The sequence below is a fragment of the Salmo salar genome, chromosome ssa12 (assembly GCF_905237065.1).
Source record: "Salmo salar chromosome ssa12, Ssal_v3.1, whole genome shotgun sequence".
NCBI lineage: Eukaryota > Metazoa > Chordata > Actinopteri > Salmoniformes > Salmonidae > Salmo > Salmo salar.
Window position 1 is genome coordinate 57,072,727 of NC_059453.1, and position 19,501 is coordinate 57,092,227.

At 44.6% G+C, this 19,501-nt stretch overlaps 2 protein-coding genes across 3 annotated transcripts; one reads left to right on the plus strand and one right to left on the minus strand.

The window, feature by feature from the left end:
- The first annotated feature begins 3,461 nt into the window (after window positions 1-3,461).
- Window positions 3,462-11,412, plus strand: LOC106565337 (double-stranded RNA-binding protein Staufen homolog 1). 2 transcript variants are annotated; one of them, XM_014132330.2, is made up of 16 exons: window positions 3,462-3,685; window positions 4,616-4,936; window positions 5,031-5,152; window positions 5,559-5,709; window positions 5,924-6,080; window positions 6,163-6,337; window positions 6,845-6,937; window positions 7,099-7,317; window positions 7,631-7,774; window positions 8,038-8,184; window positions 8,362-8,440; window positions 8,732-8,889; window positions 9,398-9,565; window positions 9,674-9,796; window positions 10,052-10,146; window positions 10,327-11,412. In XM_014132330.2, exons 2-16 carry the CDS (start codon window positions 4,741-4,743, stop codon window positions 10,421-10,423), a joined length of 2,124 nt encoding a protein of 707 aa, XP_013987805.1. In that variant the 5' UTR covers window positions 3,462-3,685; window positions 4,616-4,740; the 3' UTR covers window positions 10,424-11,412. The 2 variants fall into 2 exon arrangements, with proteins under 2 accessions (XP_013987805.1, XP_013987807.1); XM_014132332.2 differs by having other exon boundaries at window positions 5,927-6,080.
- A 1,621-nt stretch (window positions 11,413-13,033) lies between these two features.
- Window positions 13,034-19,496, minus strand: rdh20 (retinol dehydrogenase 20). The gene is given in 6 exon segments (XM_045691522.1): window positions 13,034-13,268; window positions 13,270-13,353; window positions 13,590-13,709; window positions 13,711-13,721; window positions 14,112-14,210; window positions 15,584-19,496. Coding segments are annotated over 6 exon segments (723 nt in total). The 5' UTR covers window positions 15,944-19,496; the 3' UTR covers window positions 13,034-13,219.
- Between the last annotated feature and the right edge of the window lie 5 nt (window positions 19,497-19,501).

Consider the following 19,501-nt stretch of genomic DNA (forward strand, 5'->3'; position numbering starts at 1 on the left):
GGGAATTGGCTTTGGGGGTGACCAGTGAAATATACATGCTGGAGCGCATGCTACGGGTGGGTGCTGCTATGGTGACCAGTGAGCTGAGATAAGGCGGGGCTTTACCTAGCAAAGACTGATAGATGACCTGGAGCCAGTGGGTTTGGCGACAAATATGAAGCGAGTGCCAGCCAACAAGAGCATACAGGTCGCAGTGGTGGGTAGTATATGGGCTTTGGTGATGAAACGGATGGCACTGTGATAGACTGCATCCAATTTGTTGAGTAGAGTGTTGGAGGCTATTTTGTAAATGACATCGCCGAAGTCAAGGATCGGTAGGATAGTCAGTTTTACGAGGGTCTGTTTGGCAGCATGAGTGAAGGATGCTTAGTTGCAAAATAGGAAGCCGATTCTAGATTTGCTAGGCGGGCGGGCAGGTGCGGGTAGCAATCGGTTGAAGATCATGCATTTAGATTTAATTGCATTTAAGAGCAGTTGGAGGCCACGGAAGGAGAGTTGTATGGCATTGAAGCTCGTCTGGAGGTTTGTTAACACAGTGTCCAAAGAAGGGCCAGAAGTATACAGAATGGTGTCATCTGCGTAGAAGTGGATCAGAGAATCACCAGCCGCAAGAGCGACATCATTGATGTATACAGAGAAAAGAGTAGGCCCAAGAATTGAACCTTGTGGCACCCCCATAGAGACTGTAAGAGGTCCTTACAACAGGCCCTCCGATTTGACATACTGAACTCTGTCTGAGAAGTGGTTGGTGAACCAGGCAAGGCAGTCATTTGAGAAACCAAGGCTGTTGAGTCTACTGATAAGAATGCGGTGATTGACAGAGTCGAAAGCCTTGGCCAGGTCGATGAATACAGCTGCACAGTATTGTCTTTTGTCGATGGCGGTTATGATATCGTTTAGGACCTCGAGCGTGGCTGAGGTGCACCCATGACCAGCTCAGAAACCAGATTGCATAGCGGAGAAGGTACGGTGGGATTTGAAATGGTCGGTGATCTGTTTAACTTGGCTTTCGAAGACCTTAGAAAGGCAGGGTAGGATAGATATAGGTCTGTAACAGTTTGGGTCTAGAGTGTCTCCCCCTTGGAAGAGGGGGATGACCGTGGCAGCTTTACAATCTTTGGGGGATCTCAGACGATACGAAAGAGAGGTTGAACAGGCTAGTAATAGGGGTTGCAACAATTGCGACGGATGATTTTAGAAAGATAGGGTCCAGATTGTCTAGCCCAGCTGATTTGTAGGGGTCCAGATTTTGCAGCTCTTTCAGAACATCAGCTATCAGGATTTGGGTGAAGGAGAAATGGGGGAGGCTTGGGCGAGTTGCTGTGGGCGGTGCAGAGCTGTTGACCGGTGTAGGGGTAGCCAGGTGGAAAGCATGGCCAGCCGTAGACAAATGCTTATTGAAATTCTAGATTATCGTAGATTTATCGGTGGTGACAGTGTTTCCTAGCCTCAGTGCAGCGGGCAGCTGGGAGGAGGTGCTCTTATTCTCCATGGACTTTACAGTGTCCCAGAACATTTGGGAGTTTGTGCTACAGGATGCAAATTTCTGTTTGAAAAAGCTAGCCTTTGCTTTCCTCACTGCCTGTGTATATTGGTTCCTAACTCCCCTGAAAAGTTGCATATCGCAGGGGCTATTCAATGCTAATGTAGTTAGCACACCACAGGATGTTTTTGTGCTGGTCAAGGGCAGTTAGGTCTGGAGTGAACCATGAGCTATATCTGTTCCTGGTTCTAAAATTTTTGAATTGGGCATGCTTATTTAATATGGTGAGGAAAGCACTTTTAAAGAATAACCAGCCATCCTCTACTGACGGAATGAGGTCAATATCTTTCCAGGATACCCGGGCCAGGTCGATTAGAAAGGCCTGCTCATTTAAGTGTTTTGGGAGCATTTGACTGTGATGAAGGGTGGTCGTTTGACCGCGGACCCATTACTGACGCAGGCAATGAGGCAGTGATAGCTGAGATCCTGGTTGAAGACAGCAGAGGTGTATTTAGGGGGCAGGTTGTTCAGGATGATATCTATGAGGGTGCCCGAGTTTACGGATTGTTGGGATGTACCTGGTAGGTTCCTTGATAATTTGTGTGAGATTGAGGGCATCTATCTTAGATTGTAGGACGGTCGGGGTGTTAAGCATATCCCGGTTTAGGTCACCTAACAGTACAAACTCTGAAGATAAATGGGGGGCAATCAATTCACATATGGTGTCCATATCGCAGCTGGGGGCTGAGGGGGGTCTGTAACAAGCGGCAACAGTGAGAGACATTTCTGGAAAGGAGGAAGTTTTAAATGTAGAAGCTCGAACTGTTTGGGCACAGACCTGGCTAGCATGACAGAACTCTGCAGGCTGTCTCTGCAGTAGATTGCAACTCCACCCCCTTTGGCAGTTCTATCTTTGCGGGAAATGATATAGTTGGGGATGGAAATTTCAGAATTTTTGGTGGCATTCCTAAGCCAGGATTCAAACACGGCAAGGACATCAGGGTTGGCGGAGTGTGCTAAAGCAGTGAAAAAAACAAACTTAGGGAAGAGGCTTCTGATGTTAACATGCATGAAACCAAGGCTTTTACGGTTACAGAAGTTAACAAATGATAGCCCCTGGGGAATAGGAGTGGAACTGGGGGCTTCAGGGCCTGGGTTAACTTCTACATCACCAGAGGAACAGAGGAGGACTAGGATAAGGGTACAGCTAAAGGCTATCAGAACTGGTTGTCTAGTGTGTTGGGGACAGAGAATAAAATGAGCAGATTTCTGGGCGTGCGAGAATAGATTCAAGGCATAATTTGCAGACATGGGTAGCCAGGAGCACACTCCAACACTCAGACATAATTTTCAAACAAAGCAGGTGTTTTTAGTGAGTCCGCAAGATCAGACACATTATTGATGTCCTGGGATGTTCTCTTGATAAGTGTGTGAATTGGACCATTTTCCTGTCAAAATGTAACCAGTACTTTTGGGTGTCACAGAAAATGTATGGAGTAAAAAGTACATTATTTTCTTTAGTTAAGTAGTGAAATAAAAGTTGGCAAAAATATAAATAGTAAAGTACAGATAACACAAAAACGTAGTACTTTGAAGTATTTTTTACTTAAGTTCTTTACACCACTGCTAAAAAGTAGTTGCAAAGTTGATGTTATCCATGATGGGATTCGAACACGCATCCTATCGGTTGCTAGACGTTCGCCTAATACACCCACCTATCAATACAACCTGCTTCCATCTTATTTTATGTAATGTGCCATACTAATTTGAGAGTCCCGGATTGATGTTTACCATGTTACATCTAATCTGAGACCAGTCCTCAACACCTTGTAGTCTTCTTTACTAAATGTTCCAGAGCCTTTGGAGCTATGGATGTGCTCGTCTGTAGCAAGATAGGCACTCAAATGTCTACTGGGAAATATATTATGTGATCATTCATTCATTCGTTAGCTACAAAGTAGCCCACTTTCCAAGCATACTTCCTCTTAGCTGAACGATGTCATTTCCCGGAAGAGACAGCTAAGATTGGGCCATTCTCTTTAGTGTTTGCCTTGTATGCCTTTCCCCCCACCTCTTCACTACCAACATTTTGATCCAAAATCACACGGGAAACCCTACACAATTGGAGCAAAAACAAACCAATGCAACACTAAAGTAACGTATCCAATGGAGTAACCAAGAACTGGACAGAAATATAACGAGGTGAGGTTTTATTAGATGCCTCTTGACTAGCTAACGTTAGCATAGCTAGCGTCTCGAGCTACCTGACTCGACATCCATGATCCATCAATTCCTCCAGGACTTAGATAAGCGAATTGCTTCAGATTTATGCCGGATTCATGCCTTTTTATTGCAAAATATATAGCTAATGAATTATTTAGAAGAATATTTAAAATGCTAATACACATGACATGAGTGCCAAATGTGTTGACGTCGACCAGATAATTAGATTGTTAGCTAGCCAGATACTTTTGCTAGGCTAACTAGCTAGCTACCGCCGGTACTTGACAAGCGTGCAAACAAACGGCACAACTGCAAAAACTTGTCTAGCAAGACCGGATCAATCAATGACACTTGACAACGTTTTGCAGAAACCAAAATTACATGTAACGTTAGTATGTAATGTTAGTATATGAAATTAACATTAACTAGTTCAGCTGGATAGCCAGACAGCTAGTTGGCTGGCTAGCTAAGTAGCTAGCAGAACACACCTTACAAAGATCCTCCAAACGACTTTCTCTTATAAACGTGTCCTCTCAGCAAGTTGGGCATTAAGTTCTACTGTCTGCAGAGAATGATGATTGTCACAACAGCCAGATGATGTCTAAGTTACTAGTTAGCCATTATTGTATTGCAGAGAAACAGATCAAATAGCTTACGGTTTATTGGATTTATTGCGGCCCATTCATTCTAGTTTTATGATGCAAAATTACAGCACCCTTATGACCTTTTCACGTATGGTTATTAGGTGTTACAAATGAATGAATCTGTATTGTTGTTGCTGTCAGTGCTGGATCTACAAAGGCACCTGAAGGCCAGTCGTGCAAGGCACTGACTGTTTTTTGTTGTTGTGGTCATGCAAATGTGGCATCTCGTAACCTTAAATTAAATTCTTTGTTATCCTCTTTTCAGGCGGAGCTTTGCAGTCATTCACCTCAATCAAATAAACCTTAAACGTCTATCGCTGCAGTACTGAAGAGTTCCCACCTCGACTTAACCTACCTACCGCCTGACTCCACCAAACCCAACTGGCCAGTATGTCCCAGTTCCAGTGTCCGGGTAACCTAATGTCGAGCCCTGCTGCCAGCCCCATGCTGCCGCTGTCTCAGCCCCAGCCAGGGTACAGTATCCCCTGTGCCTCGGGCCCCCTGCCCTCCGAGAGCGCCAGTCACCCGCTCCTGAGCTCAGCCCTGCCCTCGGGCTCAGCCACTCCATTCAGTCCCACCTCCACAGGTCTGTCGGTGTGCGTGCGTTGTGTGTGTGCTCCAAAGCTTTCTTTCTGTGCCTCTCTCAATGGACTTATCTATTTTTGTTTATTTGTTTTTAGTATCTAACATGGCAAACCCTAAAGAGAAGACCCCCATGTGTCTGGTGAATGAGTTAGCCCGTTTCAATAAGATCCAGCCTGAGTATAAGCTGCTTTGTGAGCAAGGACCAGCTCATTCCAAGGTAACTCAACAACCCAACCACTGACACTCACTAGCAAACATGGGCCATGTTCATTAGGGTACACTCACTGTAGCAAAGGGTTTTGCAACTGAAAACAAAAGCATGTTTCTTGTTGGACATGTTTAACTTCAGATAGTACCTAATATCTGGCCTTTTTCTGCCTTTTGAACATGACCCTAGGAGATCAGTCATCACTGTGCTTTTTAATGTCTTCCTCCCTGCTCTTAAATACTTGTTCATTTCAATAACAGAGATATATATATATATATATATATATATATATATATATATTATTATATATATATATATATATATATATATATTTATTATTATATATATATATATATATATATATCCCCCTCTCTACTTCTATCTATTCTGTCTCTCTCTTTCCTTCCTCCCCCAGATCTTCTCAGTGCGGTTATCACTGGGGGATCAGCACTGGGAGGCAGAGGGGACTAGTATAAAGAAGGCCCAGCACTCTGCAGCTGCCACAGCCTTGGCCCAGACAACGCTGCCCAAACCTAGCATGAGGAGCAACCCCCGCAACAACACAGGCAAGAACCCAGCACGCCTGGCCCTGTGTGTGCCTATTTCTGAGAGGCACTCAGGTCATCCGTTGCTGAGTATCATGATTGGGGAAACATTGATAGTCAGTGGCGTTAAGTAGTCTACATTCAAGAGTTTGATCACCAGGTGTATTAAAGTTTAGGTCCCTATTGTTCTGTAATGTTTGTTTTCTGTTTTGTCTGTGTGTGTCCCCTACCACAGTAGATTGCATGACACACACGGTGGAGCTGAATGCCTTCTGTATGAAGCTAGGGATGAAGCCTATGTACAAGCCCATAGACCCCTACCCTGGGATGAGGCCATCCAACTTCAACTACAACATCAGGGCCCCGGGGCCTTACCAACGCTCCATGCAACAGTATGTCCACTCTGGGGTGGGGGGGGGTGTCATCTCAGTACAAGCTATACCTGAGCGTATCCTGTCTTCTCTGTGTGGTCAGGTACTACTACCCGTTTCCCCCGGTGGGGCCGGTGTTGTACCACATGGAGCTGAACATCGGGGGCCAACAGTTCCACGGGAAGGGGCGCACGCGGCAGCTCGCCAAACACGACGCCGCTGCCAAGGCGCTGAAGACTCTACAGAAAGAGCCCATACTGCTGCAGCAGCTGCCTGAGGTCAGAGCTGCCTGGGGTCAGAGCTGCCTGGGGTCAGAGCTGCCTGGGGTCAGAGCGGCCTGGGGTCAGAGCGGCCTGGGGTCAGAGCGGCCTGGGGTCAGAGCGGCCTGGGGTCAGAGCGGCCTGGGGTCAGAGCGGCCTGGGGTCAGAGCGGCCTGGGGTCAGCGCTCGGGTTGGAATATTCTGTTCACTTTTCCAAAGTTCCATGGTTTTTCTAGAAATCCTGGTTGGAAGATTCCCATTTCTAGGATTCCTTCCTTGCTTATTCCCTTCTGATTCCGTGAATCCTCCAACAGGAATTCCTGGAAAAAGTTGGGTGGAACTTTGGGAAAATGTACAGTATTTTACCCACAAGGCAACACCTGCTACATGGATCACTACACCTGTCTGCTTCACAACGTGAAGGAAGGGCACATATGTGACTCAATACTGCCACACAAAGCAACTCCGCTGTAACATACATAACCGTCAGACAGAATGTTTTGACACAAACTTTGTTGATTTCAGACGAATGGAGAAGACACAGAGAACTTCAATAAATCAGAAATCAGCCAGGTGTTTGAGATTGCACTGAAGAGGAACATGCCTGTCAACTTTGAGGTAGTTAGGCTATAGTCCTGCATTGGCTTAACAGTCATTTAGATTGATCAAGTCCAATTTGAACAAATCATTTGTCCTCTCAATGACCCACCTTTCCATTGATAAGCCTATTTCTAATTTGTTTTGTCTTTCTCTAACCTCGTTCCTCCTCCGACCCACAGGTTCTGAAGGAGGCAGGTCCGCCTCACATGAAGAGCTTCATGGTGTGTGTGTCGGTGGGGGAGTTCTGTGGCGAGGGTGAGGGCAAGAGTAAGAAGATCGCTAAGAAGCTGGCAGCTACAGCCGTGCTGGAGGAACTGAGGAGACTGCCCCAGCTGTCCCCCAGCGTGGAGAAGATTCAGCCAGCACGCATTAAGAAGAAAACCAAGTCCATCATTAAGGTGAAAGGACCAGGGGGATGAGGTTAGGGAGTGTAGAGAGCAGTAGAGCATCTTTGTTATCCCAGACGGGAAATTTGCTAGCTAACAGTGAGTAAAGGTACTGTACGTCATAAAAAAAGAACAAGTGCTTCTAAGATATTCATTTTTAAAGGGAAGGGCAACAGGAGGGAAAGGAGGGGTGATGAGGAAAGCTTTTGTCGAGTTGGAAAATAGTTTCTAAGGAATCTTTGTTCTTGTGTGTAATGCGCAATATCGCTCTTTCTCTCTCGCGCTCGCTTTTTCTCCTGCCTTCTCTTCCCCCGCCCCCCTCCAGCTGCAGACCAGTCCAGAGTATGGGCAGGGCATGAACCCCATCAGCAGACTGGCTCAGATCCAGCAGGCTAAGAAAGAGAAGGAGCCAGAGTACAGCATGATGACAGAGAGGGGGCTGCCCAGACGCAGGGAGTTCGTCATGCAGGTAAAACAGGAGGCTCAAATAGCCTAGCCTGCTCTTGACCAAATCAACCCCACAGTGCCTATTCTCTAGGCCTAGGGCACTTGTGGAGGTCTGAGAGGATTGGACAGTTGTGAACAAACATGAGACCCATCCTATCAGAGGGCAATTTAGCACCATATATTGCGTATGTCTATCTAGGCTAGTTCCCACACATCTCCGTAAGTGTCTATGGTCGGTTTGGGGGCCAATTTGTTTTTCATTCTGACCTGTTTTGTGGTCATCAGGTGACTGTGTGTGGCCATTGTGCGGAGGGCATGGGCCCCAGTAAGAAGGTAGCGAAGAGGAACGCAGCAGAGAAGATGCTGGAGCTTCTAGGTTTCAAAGTGCCTCCGCCTCAGCCCCACAAACCTGCGCTCAAAACGGACGAAAGGGTACAGTATGTCCCCAAGAGCCACCGGAGGCATACCAGCCAGGCAACTGGTTTAGTTAGGACCCTACTCATGTGCTCATCTAGCCAGCAGTACACAGCAGAAGTAGTTTGTGTTGACTTGAATGACCGTTGAGCAGCCAACTGACGTGTGCTCTTTCTGTTGATCATGTAACCCAAGGTCCCGCAGAAGAAAAATGGAGACGGGAGGAAAGTGACTTTCTTCGAGCCGGGCTCTGTAGAAGAGAGCCAGTCGCTGGGTGAGTTGTTTAGGGGCAGGGTTGGAATTACACATGCTTTGATATGTACTCAGATTTATGTAGTAGACTTTGCTTTTGGATTTTATATTAAGAGATTTGACTTACTTGACTTAAACCTTTTTGTCTCTTTATAGAGCATAGGTCATTCACAATCTTCCTCCCGCGGGCTTGGTGTTGTGCGGGACGACAGATTTAGGATTTTTCTTTAATTAGAGAAGCTTTTACATGGGTGTTCCGTTCTCCTTCCCAGTGTTTTACATGTCTGTCTCTCTGGCGCCCCCTATCTCTCAGGCTCCAAGGCAGAGAACTACCGCCAGCCCTACCTCAGCCACCAGCAGCTCCCAGCAGGCATCCTGCCCATGGTGGCAGAGGTGGCCCAGGCTATAGGGGCCAGCCCCAGCCTGGGGCACCAGAACAAGGGCTACGGCCCCCGGACCAACCCTGCCAAGGTGTGTGTGTGCGTTTTAGTTATTGACGTTATCCTTGGTGATGTTATTTTAGCTAGGTTTCCTTTGTATATTTATTTTTAGTCCTTTGATGTTCTGTTTTATGTAAATGTGTCTTTGTATAAAGATACACAGTATGCAAATAAACATTATTATTGTTAAGCTGCAATATGTAACTTTTTGGGTGACCTGACCAAATTCACATATAAATTAGTTATAGATCTGTCATCTTATTGACAGCAAGTGTAAGAAGCAATAGATCTGTTCTATGTTCCCTATTTCTATACTTCCCGTTAAGTTTAGTTTTTGTGTCTTTTACTTTTGGCTTCAAACAGCTGAAAATGCAATGTTTTTGGTTATTTCAAAGATATTTCACAGCAGTTTTGATGGAACAATGATTCTCTACACTTGCTTGTTTTGAAAGTAGTAGGCATGCTATAAGAATTTTAGCAAGCAGGAAATGGTTGAGAGATTTCTGCATATTGCACCTTTTTAATGTCATTATATTAAGGCCACCCTGACGGCCATGATCGCCAACGAGCTGCTGTACACTGGTACCTCCCTGACCGCCGACACCATCCTGAAGAGTCAGAACAGTATGGCTCATCTAGTACCTCACGGACCCCTGACCAGACCCTCTGAACAGCTCAGCTACCTAGCCAACGTACAAGGTCTACAGGTAAACAGACGCAGAGGCGCGCAAGCATGTGCGGACAAACACACACAACTTTTTATTCATGTATTTTGGAGTGTTAGTATTCAAAACCCTTTGTTTTTTTCTTTGCAGGTGGATTACAAAGACTTCCCCAAAAACAACAAGAATGAATTTGTATCGCTGATCAACTGCTCCTCCCAGCCGCCTCTTATCAGCCACGGCATTGGCAAGGACGTGGAGTCCTGTCATGACATGGTGAGACACACATATTCAACCACACTGAAGGAGCTCTGATGGTTAGACCAGAATCTTGTCCATTAGGGCACACCGTAACTGAACATTTTCATATATTGGGGGGGAGCATATTGGACATGTTCAGAATATACTTCCCTTTTTCACTTGTACCCTCTGAACACGACCCGGATGCTTTAAATCAGACATATATTGGCACAAGCTCTAGGGAAATGATGATATAGGCTATATCAAATGTTCCAACCCCCCCGTCCACAGGCGGCCTTGAGTATCCTGAAGTTACTGTCAGAGCTGGACCAGCAGCAGCACCAGCAGCAGACCAATGACAGGACAGGGAGCGGACCAACCTCTGGGTAAGACCACGCGTCTGATGGGTCAGATGTGGACCAGTACGAGAACACTATTACGGTTGAATAATACATTTTTTCATAGAAACCTTTAATTGTTTTTCAGAAATCCTTGTTTCCCTCCAACCCGGAGAATGTGGTCCGTATGACTTGGTAATGCTGATCTGTCTTGTGTTGCTTCTGTAGGTGTGGCAAACAGGACATGGACGGCAGCGACTCTCTCCTCATCAAACAGGCTAACTCAAGCACCTTGGGACAACAGACTCTGGATGGCACTGTGTAGACAGACGCACACCATTGGTTGTTTGCAAGAAGCACTAAAAGAAAACTCTGACACTGTGTTGTGATAGGCTGTTTTAGAATTCTACAGGAAGCTCAGGGCAACTGTAGGCTCTAAAGCATCACTGGTGTTCATATATTATATTAAATGTTCTGAAATGTTCACAGTTAAACAAGATTAATAGAAGAAATTGTTTTAGCTTCATTTCCTCCTCCTTAATGTTGTTTAATTGTACACATTTATGATTTTTTTTTTGTTGCTTAGTAGAAAAATGTAGCTGCATCGTATCCGATATAATGGCAGTCCGCTCTGTTGAGATGGAATGGGATAATGTTAACTGTGAAAAGAAGCTTTGTTTTTGAGTAGAAGCGTTTTCTCTTTTTTTTCTCCTTTTCTGTTAACAACTTTCTTTCTAATTTTTAAATGTTTTATTGTTCTTTAACCCGGGGCCTGGAATTCTTGGCGGGTTGTTCAAACATGGCTTCAAAACCGTTTTTTGAAATATTTCAAATACTTTCAGCGTTTGCTTTAGTCTGACTGGAGTGCCAGATGGACTGGTTTGCAGTTTTGCCACTATTCCATTGGTTCCATTGTAAGCTCAATCAATCCCAGCTAAAGTATTTGAAATGATTTCAAATGGCTTTTGAACCCAGGTCTACTGTAGTTGTTACAATAGTGTTTACTTGTGAAGTATGTTACCCCATAGAAGGATAGGATGCAGCTAGCAAACCACTGTTGATTTTCCTAGAGTGCTTTATAACAACAACCACCACAAGTGAACAGTGTTTATTTACATTACCATGTAGGACTGGGAAGGTTTTGAGACTAATTGTAGCGTTTGTGAGTGTGATGTGATGTTGTCTATCCCCACTGAAAGATGGCGGGGCAGTATAAGTCTGTGTTGCTCTCTCCCCCTCCCTCAGTGTCAAACCACCTCTCTGCTCCCCATGGAATGTAAGTAAAACTTGTGTGCTGTAACGCACAAAACAAAACCATCTGTTTTTATGTATTTTTTTTTTCATCTTGTGCACGTGTTCCAAGAGAAAATGGTATGAGGATTGAGTAAGGTAGCTACTTTTTGTTTTTGTACTCTCGACAGACGTGTGTGTGTGTGTGTTTCTGGCAAAGCATGTCTAGACCTATAGGGCTGTGATATCAGTGACGGAAAAACAAACCCAGTCGCTCAGTGTTTTTACTGTGACGGCAGTGGATGTTTTTACTCAACGTAATCAGTTCTGGGGCAGCAGGATGGTCGGTAAGCCAAACAAACGGCGGACGCATTATTATTGACCTGTCAAACACATGGTACAACCACCCTGTCCTGCAATACTTCATTACTGGCCAATGACCATTACTTCCATTCCATCACATGCAATCAGAGGCCCACCAATCACAGGTGTCACACATATAACCTTTTCACACTATTGTGCAGACTCGAGACATACTGTGCTGGCTCAGATATTTTCTTTTCACATTGTCCTTTCCAGCACGGCTAGGGTTGCTTAAAGCGAGCTGAACAGGACCGATGGTGCCAGCCTGCTTTTAAACCAGTCGAGGGGAATGGTTGGCTGGCTGGTGATGCCCTTAAACCACCTGGGAATAACTAAGTGTGTTACAAAAGCAGACTGACCTTATGTTGAGCCATACTCACAGGAAGGCCAGCCGTCACAGTATTACAGTTGCCGTCGGCAGAATAGTTTGGGAGAAGAAAGTGGCCATTTTATTTCCCCATTATATAATTTTTATCCCATTTAAATATGTCTATATCCACTCAAGGTTTGTTCCCTGGACACAGTTTAAGCATCTTCCTGGAATAAAAAAAAAACATGCACAATGGAGAATTTTAGTCCAGGACTATGCTTAATATGTGTCTGTGAAACTGGCCCTTAGATTTTGTCTGTAGACACTGAAGTGACAGGGAGAGTGAGTTAGCTGCAATCAGGGTAGGTCCTCCATTGGTCAGCTTGTTCTTCTTGCTCTTAATGAAGGGGTACATGCATTTGTCTGACCCCATGAACCGATAGGTCACCACGTTGGACGCCCACGGCAACAGTCTGCAGGAAGAGGAAGTGTGCAGTATAATGCCAGGGTGTCCTGTACAAACACTACGTTTGATGTGAAGTTGGTAACATGAGCGCTATCTTGCTTTATTAGCTGGGTGCTCAGACATATATGACAATAACTTCAAGTGAAATCTCAAATTAAAAAACGTGAAATGGTGGCACTCCAAAATCTAAAATAAATAATACAAAAACACGTCACCTCATTTCATCTTTTTATTTTCGGCAGGCTAACGCGTTTCAGCAGTTATGCCTTCATCAGAGCACCTGAGTGTGGTGCTGGTGAAAAATCAGCTTTCTGCTCTGGGGATCAATCAATGGTCCGACCAACTGAATGACGACCTACGACCTGTCCCAGAAGAGGAGGTTGTGGAGAGCACTAGCGGTTCTGGAGGGTGGCCAGGGGGGGCAGTGCCCCTGTGACAACAATTTTGGACCCCCTTGTGGCCCCCCTAAATGTGGAGTATGAAATAATTTTTGCTATCATTCTTTTTTTACATCTGTTATTAGACAGTGGCAACGATGATGATTATGAACATGGTCTTTTGCCTGCTAATGCCTGCAATGCAGTGAAGAAAACGATATGACAACAATAACATCTAATGTAACTGGCCCCTCTAAGAGTACAACTGGCCCCAGCTGGAGAGACAGATGTCGAGACGCTCTGCACCGCTCCAAGGAGCTAGCGAAGTCGAAGTGAGTGGGTGATCAATAAAGTTTATTCAATCAATATGTGTACTCACGCTCGGGAGATGACGGGCAGGTAGGTGAGGCGTGGGATGCAGATCGGGCTGGTCGATCAGGATGGCGTTCATGGCCTGCTCCACACAGTACTCAGGCTCCAGCGGTGCCAGGAACAGCGCTACCACATCCCTGAGGGATGCAGCAGAGAGCATAGTGTTTTACAGCATCACATTGTTAGATGTACAACTACAACATTCTGAAACATACTGTAGTAAGCCTAAGTTCAGTGTCAAATGATAAACCACTGTGTACTATTGTATGAAGTAGGCTTACACCTGCAATGTCAGTCTATGATTAACCCAGAACAAAGTTGCCCTTAGTCCCTCTTCAGTGCCGCCCTTTCTCCAGCCCATAGTTTCTCTCACCGGATCTTACACCCATCAAACATGCCCGTGTCGACAATATAGGGACACACGAGAGTGGTCTTGACTCCATCAAATTCCTCAGTCAGCAACTTGTGGGCCAGGGACTCGTGGAAGCCCACCGCTGCAATAATCCTGGTTCAAACAGAAACACCACTGAGACGTCAGGGCCCATATTCATTAAGTCTCAGAGTAAGAGTGCTGATCTAGGATCAGGTCCATCCTGTCCATGTAATCTTATTTAGTATGATCTAAAAGGTTGTATATCAGGGGACTCTACTCTGAGATGCTTTGTGAATATCGGTCCAGAACACATTTAGAACGTCACAGTAACACATACTGTACACACAGTAGGCTACGTTACAGAGGCTAAGATACTCTACGCTTTACCATAAGCTACCCTTCTACCTACAGTATGTCACTACACAGTACTAACTGTAGTAATACCATTCTTAGTTAAATAATGTTTACGGTAATAAACATCAGTAATATTCTCTCATAGGTGGTGTGTCCTTCCTGGTTCACCTCCACACAGGCAGTGCTGAAGAGACCCAGGATGCTGGCGACGGTGATGATGTGTCCATGGTTCTGCTCTTTCATCTGGGGAACGAAGGCCTTTGTCATCTGTGGCACACACACAGATAGGCAGGTCCACACGCACGCACGCACAGACACGTACACACACACACACACATGCACGCACTGACAAACACGGACATGCAGGCACACACAGGCACGCACGAACACACAGAGAGACAGACACACACACAGGCATGTACGGACACAACCAGATGGACAAACACACACACAGAGAGACTGTTATTCGATGAACACAATTACTGACTATCAGGAGTCGCAATAATGAGATTAATATCGAAATAGTCCATGAACATTTTGAATGAGCAAAATGAGGCAGTATTACTGTACTGCAGTCCTGATGGGAGTTCTGCCTCGCTAAGCTTCTTAAAAAAGTTGCTTAATGTGAAGCAGGCTTACTGTTCCCCACTGTAAGAGGATCAGGGAGGGAATCCCCTAGCCCTTTAATTGGCTGTGTGTGTGTGTGTCACTTTAATAGGGTCACTGTATGGGGTGTTGTCGCTCAGCTAAGGGGATAAGAACTTATTAAAGTTGTACATTTCACACGTGTCAGGTGACGCATTAAGAACAATAAACTGTACTGTATACGTCCGACTATAGCCGAGGTATAGGGAGGGATAAAACTGACGAACACAGGGATAAAACGGCTTGGAATTTCTCTTTCGCAATGCAAGGATTTAAGAGTAAACCCTAACCCTTCATATTTTCAGAGTTATAGTCTGTTTTCACATAGCAGTAGGTTTGTCTTCTTCATGTTACCCATATAGCCCTTTTAACACTATGGCTGCATTTACACAGGCAGCCCAATTCTGATATTTCCCCCAATTATTGGCAAAATATCTGAAATATCTGATTGGTCAAAAGACCAATTAGTGGAAAAATATCAGAATTGGGCTGCCTGTGTAAATGCAGCCTGTAGGATCCTGCTCTGAGAAACATTTGTACATAAAACCTATTACTATATATATTACTTCACATTGCATATCAAACTTGTGCAAAATTATGCTATTTGCTGGTGATGGGAGCCTGTATATTTATAGATTCTAATAATCCGTCTGATTATCATCAATGACAATAAATCATGGACACCTCAAGCCCACATCCTAAAGCCTGACTGATAACAGAACTATATGGTACTATATGGACAGAATTTAACTGTCATCATCCCTACATTATATCATTAGTCTCTTGTGACAGACTGTTAACATATACAGTATGTCAAATGTCAAACTGAGTAGCTGGCCAGCACACACCAGATTTGGTTCTGGGTTCTGAGATTACAGTTGGATGATACCCACATGCCACCCTCTCCCTCCACCAGCTGATAAAAGTCCCCTGTCCCCGTTCTATAAAGTGTTATCTGGCCCACAGAGTAACAACAGTAGCAGCAGCAGTCTTACCCAGAAGAGGGTGTGACAGTTGACCTTCATGGTCCTCCCCACCAGCTCATCCGGACAGTCCATCAGCCGTTCCCCGGCAACCACCCCGGCGTTGTTCACCAGAATGGTGACATTACGGCCCAGGTCCGTCCACACCTCGTCCGCCGTGCGGTACACCTCCACCCGGTTGGTCACGTCCACCCTGTAGGGGTAAGCCTTGCCCCCCGCCTCCCTCACTAACCTGGCAGTCTCCTCGTTGTTGTTAGCGTCGACGTCCCATAGCACCACCACTGCCCCGCGTTTGGTGAACTCCAGGGCGAAGAGACGTCCCAAGGCGCCCCCTGACCCTGTGATGAGGACAAGCTCGCCAACGACGGCCATGCAGGATAAAGTAGATCACATCTAGGAGCATCATCTGGAGGTCCATCAGAAAGATGATCTTCTCTGGTGGTCCTGGGGGTTTGATGTCCTGGCTGTACAGAGTGTGTGTTATGTTCAAGTATGAAAGCAGCTAGCTAAGGTCTGTTGTGCTCAGAACCAAGGACTTTGTTCTGAACTGTCTTGTTAAATAAAAGGTATAAAATAAAAGTGTTTCTGAGAGTCTACAGAGTGTTCTAACTGAGAACGCTAAAGGTGCAGACAGCCAAGCTGGTGCACGTTACCCTCCCTCTGCTCTACTCTGTGAGTCTGGGCCTGCCTTCTCACTTTATTTAAAAACTCCTTCAGGATTAGGTTAAAAGGAATTATAAATTGAGTGGTTCGAGCCCTGAATGCTGATTGGCTGACAGCCGTGGTATATCAGACCGTACACACTTTTAGACAAAACAGTTATTTTTACTTATCTAATACATTGGTAACCAGTTTATAATAGCAATAAGGCACCTCTGGGGTTTGTGGTATATAGTCAATATACAACGGCTAAGGGCTGTATTCAGGCACTCCGCGTTGCATCGTGCTTATGAACAGCCCTTAGCCGTGGTATATTGGCCATATACCACACCCCCTCGGGCCTTATTGCTTAAATACCTCCTTGAGCTCACTATAAAAAACATGTTTGTTGAGAGGGACACCATGTACTGCATATTCATGATTACTTTAGAAAATTGGGCTGAGGAATTCTCAGGCCAATTTTCTTATGTGCAAATAAGAAACACGTTTATTTTACCAGGCAGTTAAGAACAAATAGTTTTTTTTAAATGACGATACAAACATTATTGATTTTGTCAATAAGAAATAATTAAAATATATATCTGCCATTATGTCTAATAGTTTTATGATGCTTACAGTATCAACATGCACATATACTTTCAACCCCATTTGACCCTTCGTCACACACACTTGCAAGATATGACAGCAAATGGCAGGCTTACTGGACTCGTTCAAGGTTATAGATAAAAATGAGTCACAACTTATTGTCAACTATTTCTCTTCTCACAATGTTGAGTACTGTAGTATTAGTGTTGAGTACTGTAGTCACTAGCCAGAATGTATGAAATGTGAATGTCATAAGAAGATTATGCATACATGAACTGTAAACCTTATTATAGATGCTTACATCCTGTCTGCTTACATATGTTTCTATAAAGTTCTTGCATTGTTTAGTTGAACACTACCTCCCTTGTTAACCTTAAATCTCCTAAGCATCTAACAATCTAACAAGTGGAAATACAAGACACAAACCCAAGCACGTGAATCAGGCTTGGGCAATCTGAATGTAAAGACTAAAGGCTATTTAAGGTAATTACTTTGCAGTGTGTTATGGGAGGGGAACTAGCCTGGCGGACGCGACCCACGTGACTACACAGCGAAGAGTAAGAGCTGGTGTCAGCCAGACTATTCATCAGGGTGTGGTTGAACACAAGCGAAGGATCATGTCTGAAGTAAACACCTGGCCCAGTCAGAGAAAGAATCATTAACAGACACGGGCCTTCACTCACAGTACCGGAACCCGGTCAACTTTATATGAAACTACAGATTGGCTGGTGTGGCCTGACATCTGTTGGGATAGACTTGAAAACGGTGAAAATAACTTATCAAAGCCTCCATTTGCCATAGGTCTAAATCTTGGCTTGTAAATCAGGTGATTTGAATCCAAGGCTCAGGCTGCCTTATTGGCACGTTGTGCTGCCTGATGGTGTGCCAACCAGCCAAGTCCTCCTCAGGCCGGTGGGATAGCAGGATTGGCCCTAAAGCCTGAGTCAGCGTTTAATCATTACATATTGCTACCTGTGGGGATAATCAAATCAAACCCTGTTTTCCTCAATGCTGTAATCTTGATTTAGGTTTTGTAGTTGATATGTTTTTTATATTGTGAGTCAGGATAAGGACTATGATAATACCTTATAATGCAAAATTATTTTAAGAAGCTGGACTATGTAAACATGAGATAATGTAGTATATTACCTAAAAGGCTAGTCAACATACTTGTCAGTCGTTAAATGAGGCGAGAGGTGCCCTTAAAAAGAAACCTCTGATAAAAAAAAATGCTGATAAACTTACATTATAAATTTGGGCCCATATTCATAAAGTGTCTCGGAGAAGGAATGCAGATCTAGGATCAGGTCCCCCCTCTTATTCATTATGATATAAAAGGCTAAATTGATCCTAGATTGTGTGGTGGTGGTTTCGGCTGGATGGGTGGTGGCGTCTGATTCACCCCCAGGTGTTAATGGTTAACGAGAGAGATCTGATAAGATGCTTGATCCAGAAACATGGAGACAAGAACAGAAGTAGTTTGAGAGCGATGGAGGCGGAGTAATTGCAGCTAAGCATATTTCTGCCACTCAGAGAGAAGTCAATAGGCCTTATTTAGTGTCCTTTACTGCGTCAGGTATCTGTTACAGCATTTTGTTCACTGCTGTACAAGAAAAACATACTCTAAGACGCTTTCAGATTGTAAACATTATCCAAATGTTGATCCAAATAACTTATTTGGCTTACTTGTGGTTTATTTAACATGTGCAACTATCCAGAATACAACTCCTTTAACAGGTGCCATGTAGAAACGGACCATTGGATGAGTTCACTATGTGCCATGCTTATCTGAAATGGGGGAACTACCCAAGTCACATTTGATTGGACTATGAATTGTGTCTTCGGATTGTCTATGACAGTTAGAGCTGATCTGTGTTTATTAGAGCGGTAAATGCAGAGGTTCTATAGAACTCCCAGACTACACCAGGACAGGGCCCCTCAATGGGACCGCACTCTAGCTCTCTCTGTGTGTGTGTGTGTGTGTGTGTGTGTGTGTGTGTGTGTGTGTAGAGAGAGGCACTGCAGTCAGGTCAATGCCTGGGAAACTGCCCCACCACGCCCACAAGCACACACTCAGTACTGAGTAGCTGGGAAATATGTATTTGAGCAGAAGACCCATGCTGCTGCACTGTCCAGTGTTGTTATTGTTCTGCATGAATGGTCCTGGCCTTGGGAATTTGATCAATCCATTATTTTCACATGTTGAGGCACAAGCGGCCAGGAAAGCTGGCAGCTTAAGCCAACAGGGGTAGAAAGAATGGACTGTGCAAAGCAAACAAATTACTCATGCCTCCCACTAATTTAGCCAGGGAAAATGAACATGAGGCCACATATTGTCACTGTAGGCTACTTATTATAATAAAACCTCATGTGTTTAAGTAAAGATGCTCACAGGCATGCACAGGCATGCACATACATGCCTACCGTGATCATTCATTAACATTGTTAAACGCACATCCACATATCGTGCAATTATAAAATCACCGTATAGTAAACAGTAGCCTGCTTAATGACCATGTTATTTTAAATTAAGAGCCCCGCAGAATACGATATATGCAAATTATAAAAACATGAACAAGAAGCCTATGCTTCACAGCTGTACTGTTTTCTTTAATATAGTTTTGAGGCAAATGAGCTTCCTTGTTGGGAGCGTTGTGGTCAGAGAAACGAACTGTCCCTTTAAGA